This window comes from Myiozetetes cayanensis, unplaced genomic scaffold (genome assembly GCF_022539395.1).
Source record: "Myiozetetes cayanensis isolate MyiCay16 unplaced genomic scaffold, myiCay2020 scf2-11, whole genome shotgun sequence".
Classification (NCBI taxonomy): domain Eukaryota; kingdom Metazoa; phylum Chordata; class Aves; order Passeriformes; family Tyrannidae; genus Myiozetetes; species Myiozetetes cayanensis.
The window spans coordinates 41305162-41308914 of record NW_026087411.1 but is presented as its reverse complement, the minus strand read 5'-3'; the positions used below and the strand labels follow the sequence as shown (position 1 = coordinate 41308914).

Genomic DNA, 3753 nt, shown 5'->3' with positions numbered 1-3753 from the left:
CTGCTAAGCTGCAAGATGGAGAAGTTAAACAGAGGAGAAGAAAATTGTCTGCTTCTCTGTTGAGCTGTCTGCTGTGCCTTGCAGTGGAGGAAATCACCTGTGGAAATACCCTCACTTGCAGAAGACTCCTCATAGCATGAGTGCCTCTGGCCTGCTGTTCGTTCTTCCTTCTCTTCTGACTCCCTAAATGTTAAGGATTTACCCTTGCCCAGTTGTGCTGTCAGAGAAGATCTTGAAGGTTGGTTTATATCAACACAGTGTCAGGGCTGCAAACCCGCTTGCACTGCTGCCTCTTCTTTCCATTGGTAACCGAAATGTCTCTATAAAGTCTCTCAAGTATCCTGTATGGAATCTCTGCTTAAATACCTGTAGCTATACCTTCACCTCGTCAGAGATGACTTGCGGGTGAGACCACACTCCTTTTGGAAATAGTGAGCCACAGGGATAGCTGAAGGATTCCCGCATTGCCCGGCCTAGCTCAGAAGCCAGCAATGGACACTCGTAATGGCACCAGCATTCAGAGCTACGTCAGGCTGCTGGGATCAGACCAGGATTAATGCTTTACCGGACTTCTCGTCAGGCATTTGTCTGACAGATGTTATCCTGTGCATTTATTTTCCATTTTTAAACCACAGCGAAGAAACGATGCACGGCTTAACTTGGCGTGTAAAGCCGTGGCTTTTGCATGGGCTGTTGCCATGTACAGCAGTATTACCTGCAAACCACGGACCTGCCTTGACACTTTGCCTTCTCTCCCAACTCCCTTTCTCCCCGTGGGGCTCACCTGTAGCTGCAGGCAAGACCCGTGAGGGAGCCCTTCCCTTGGCAGCCCCAAGCCCCGGCACGTGGTGGCCGCACAGCCGATGACCCCTCGCCTCCCGCCCCGCCGAGCCCCGCCGGGGCTACCGGGCCGCCCCCACCTGCTTTGCCCTTAACGGGCCCGGTGGTGCCGGGGGATTATTTCGGCCCCGGCCGCGGGCGGTGGCAGGGGGGGCGCAGCAGACGCGCCTTATACGGCCGGGCCCGGCTCACCTGGGCCGGGGCCAGGAGCGCCTTCTTTGGGCACCGCCGGTCCGGGGCCGCGCCGGGCCCGACGCCCAAATATGGGGACGGCCGGGGCCGCATTCCTGGGGGCCGGTCGAGCCGCTGCCCGCCGTGATAAAAGGCTCGGCGGCGGCCGCGGCGGCCACGAGTGACCCGGCGAGGAGCGGGAGCCTCTCTCTCTGCCCGACGCGGAGCCCGCAGCCAGCACAGGTAAGCCCGGCCCCGCCGCCCCTGCCCGCGGCTGCCACCCGGCCGTGAGGCTCAGCCCCTGCGCCCTGTGCTCCCGCAGACACAGCCGACACCATGTGCGACGAGGACGAGACCACCGCGCTCGTGTGCGACAACGGCTCCGGCCTGGTGAAGGCTGGCTTCGCCGGGGATGATGCCCCCAGGGCCGTGTTCCCCTCCATCGTGGGCCGCCCCCGCCACCAGGTACGGCGCAGTGCCCTTCCGAGCTTCCCCTCAGGCCCTGCCACAGCTGTGGTGGTGGATCCCTGCTGCCTCCCAGTGCTTCCCATCCTCCTGTCCTGCCAGGAAGCCCAGTGCTACTGCCCGTGGAGAGGTTGCTGAGCCCCCGCTTTCCTCCCTTGCAGGGCGTCATGGTGGGTATGGGTCAGAAGGACTCCTATGTAGGAGATGAAGCCCAGAGCAAGAGAGGTATCCTGACCCTGAAATACCCCATTGAACATGGCATCATCACAAACTGGGACGACATGGAGAAGATCTGGCACCACACCTTCTACAATGAGCTGCGTGTCGCCCCAGAGGAGCACCCCACCCTGCTCACTGAGGCCCCCCTTAACCCCAAAGCCAACCGTGAAAAGATGACCCAAATCATGTTTGAGACCTTCAACGTCCCCGCCATGTATGTGGCCATCCAGGCTGTGCTGTCCCTGTATGCCTCTGGCCGTACCACTGGTGAGTGCAAAGTCCCACTATCCCCTCTTCCCTCAGCAAGGACACCCAGGACTGGTCCCCTACAGCTGAAGAGTGCTCTGCCCTCCAGGGTAGGACCCTTTGTGGGCTGCATCTCTCAGGTGGCTGCTTCTTGTTTCCCCAGGTATTGTGCTGGACTCCGGTGATGGTGTGACACACAATGTCCCCATCTATGAAGGGTATGCCCTGCCCCATGCCATCATGCGCTTGGATCTGGCCGGCCGCGACCTCACTGACTACCTGATGAAGATCCTGACTGAGCGTGGCTATTCCTTTGTCACCACAGGTAAGCACTATTCCCTCCTCCAAAAAGTCCCCCCTCACTTCCAACGCTTGCACCTTCAGGGATGCTGCAGCCTGTTGCCCCCTTGCAAGCCCCGTGAGCCCTCCTTTTCGGGAGTTCACGTGTGGCTGGGGTTCTGGAGTCCCAGCAGACCTATGGAAGTGGTGCAAGCGTTCCAGGTGCCTCCTCTGCAATCACTGATGCCTTTGCTCCCCCCTGACAGCTGAACGCGAGATTGTCCGTGACATCAAGGAGAAGCTGTGCTATGTGGCTCTGGACTTTGAGAATGAGATGGCCACCGCTGCCTCTTCCTCCTCCCTGGAAAAGAGCTATGAGCTGCCTGATGGGCAGGTCATCACCATTGGCAATGAGCGTTTCCGCTGCCCAGAAACCCTCTTCCAGCCTTCCTTTATTGGTGTGTGGGACCCCCTCCCTCTCTCCTTCCCTGACAGCTCTCTCGTCTCTCCCGAGTCTCTTTGCAATTAACTTGTGCCTGCTTGTTTCCCCCCTCTCTGCCCCCAGGTATGGAGTCTGCAGGTATCCATGAGACCACCTACAACAGCATCATGAAGTGCGACATTGACATCAGGAAGGACCTGTATGCCAACAACGTCATGTCTGGGGGTACCACCATGTACCCAGGTATTGCTGACCGCATGCAAAAGGAGATCACAGCCCTGGCCCCCAGCACAATGAAGATCAAGGTAAGGCTGGAGGACAAAGGACCCAGGCGTAGGACCAGCCTTCTTTTGCCCCCCTGCACACAGCATTCAGGGCTGTGCACACCCCTGTGCCTGCCGCCTGCAGCAGTGGCTTGTTTGCTGACCTCAGCTCTCTTGGCTTTTTCCAGATCATTGCCCCACCTGAGCGTAAGTACTCTGTCTGGATCGGTGGCTCTATCCTGGCCTCCCTGTCCACCTTCCAGCAGATGTGGATCACAAAGCAGGAATACGATGAAGCTGGCCCATCCATTGTCCACCGTAAATGCTTCTAAACATGTTTACATGATCACTTTGCCAACCACGCTCAGGATGACAACCTTCTAGGTTGCAGGCTGCAGAGGGCCCGCAACAGCCATGTAACTTTCTATTTTGTAACGATTTCTGGTTACTGTTGCTGCAAAGCTCCACGTGACACAGTGTATGTAAAGTGTACATAAATTAATTTATTTTATCTCGTTTTGTTTGTTTTTAAAACCAACGCCCTGTGGAAGGAAACAAAAAACTTCAAGAAGCATTAAATCATCAGTCATTCTGTCACACCCCTAATGCAGTTGTCTGTCGTCATTTGCTTGGGTTCTTCCATCACTTGCTGACGCAGCGTGAGGGCGGTGGGTGGCGGGGCTGGACATCCCCAGACAGGAGCAGGACTGGGGAGGGGGCAGGACCCCAGCCAGAGGAGCCAGCTCCCTAGGACTTGCTTGGGGTGCAGACTCCTCAGTGGCACTGGGGGTAGTCTAGGGGTGGCTCCATCATTCTGCTGCAAGGTGG

General features: G+C 57.6%; 1 protein-coding gene across 2 annotated transcripts; it reads left to right on the top strand.

Annotated features, from left to right (window-relative positions):
- The first annotated feature begins 1106 nt into the window (after positions 1-1106).
- On the top strand, positions 1107-3531 carry ACTA1 (actin alpha 1, skeletal muscle). 2 transcript variants are annotated; one of them, XM_050314316.1, is made up of 7 exons: positions 1107-1254; positions 1334-1476; positions 1638-1962; positions 2105-2266; positions 2487-2678; positions 2786-2967; positions 3114-3531. In XM_050314316.1, exons 2-7 carry the CDS (start codon positions 1348-1350, stop codon positions 3255-3257), a joined length of 1134 nt encoding a protein of 377 aa, XP_050170273.1. In that variant the 5' UTR covers positions 1107-1254; positions 1334-1347; the 3' UTR covers positions 3258-3531. The 2 variants fall into 2 exon arrangements, with proteins under 2 accessions (XP_050170273.1, XP_050170274.1); XM_050314317.1 differs by having other exon boundaries at positions 1224-1476.
- Positions 3532-3753: the final 222 nt, after the last annotated feature.

Coding starts and splice junctions, on each gene's coding strand:
- ACTA1 (XM_050314316.1), top strand. CDS start 1,348: ATGTGCGACGAGGACGAGACCACCGCGCTCGTGTGCGACAACGGCTCC. Junction 1,477..1,637: donor TGGGCCGCCCCCGCCACCAG/GTACGGCGCAGT, acceptor CCTCCCTTGCAG/GGCGTCATGGTGGGTATGGG. Junction 2,968..3,113: donor CCAGCACAATGAAGATCAAG/GTAAGGCTGGAG, acceptor GGCTTTTTCCAG/ATCATTGCCCCACCTGAGCG.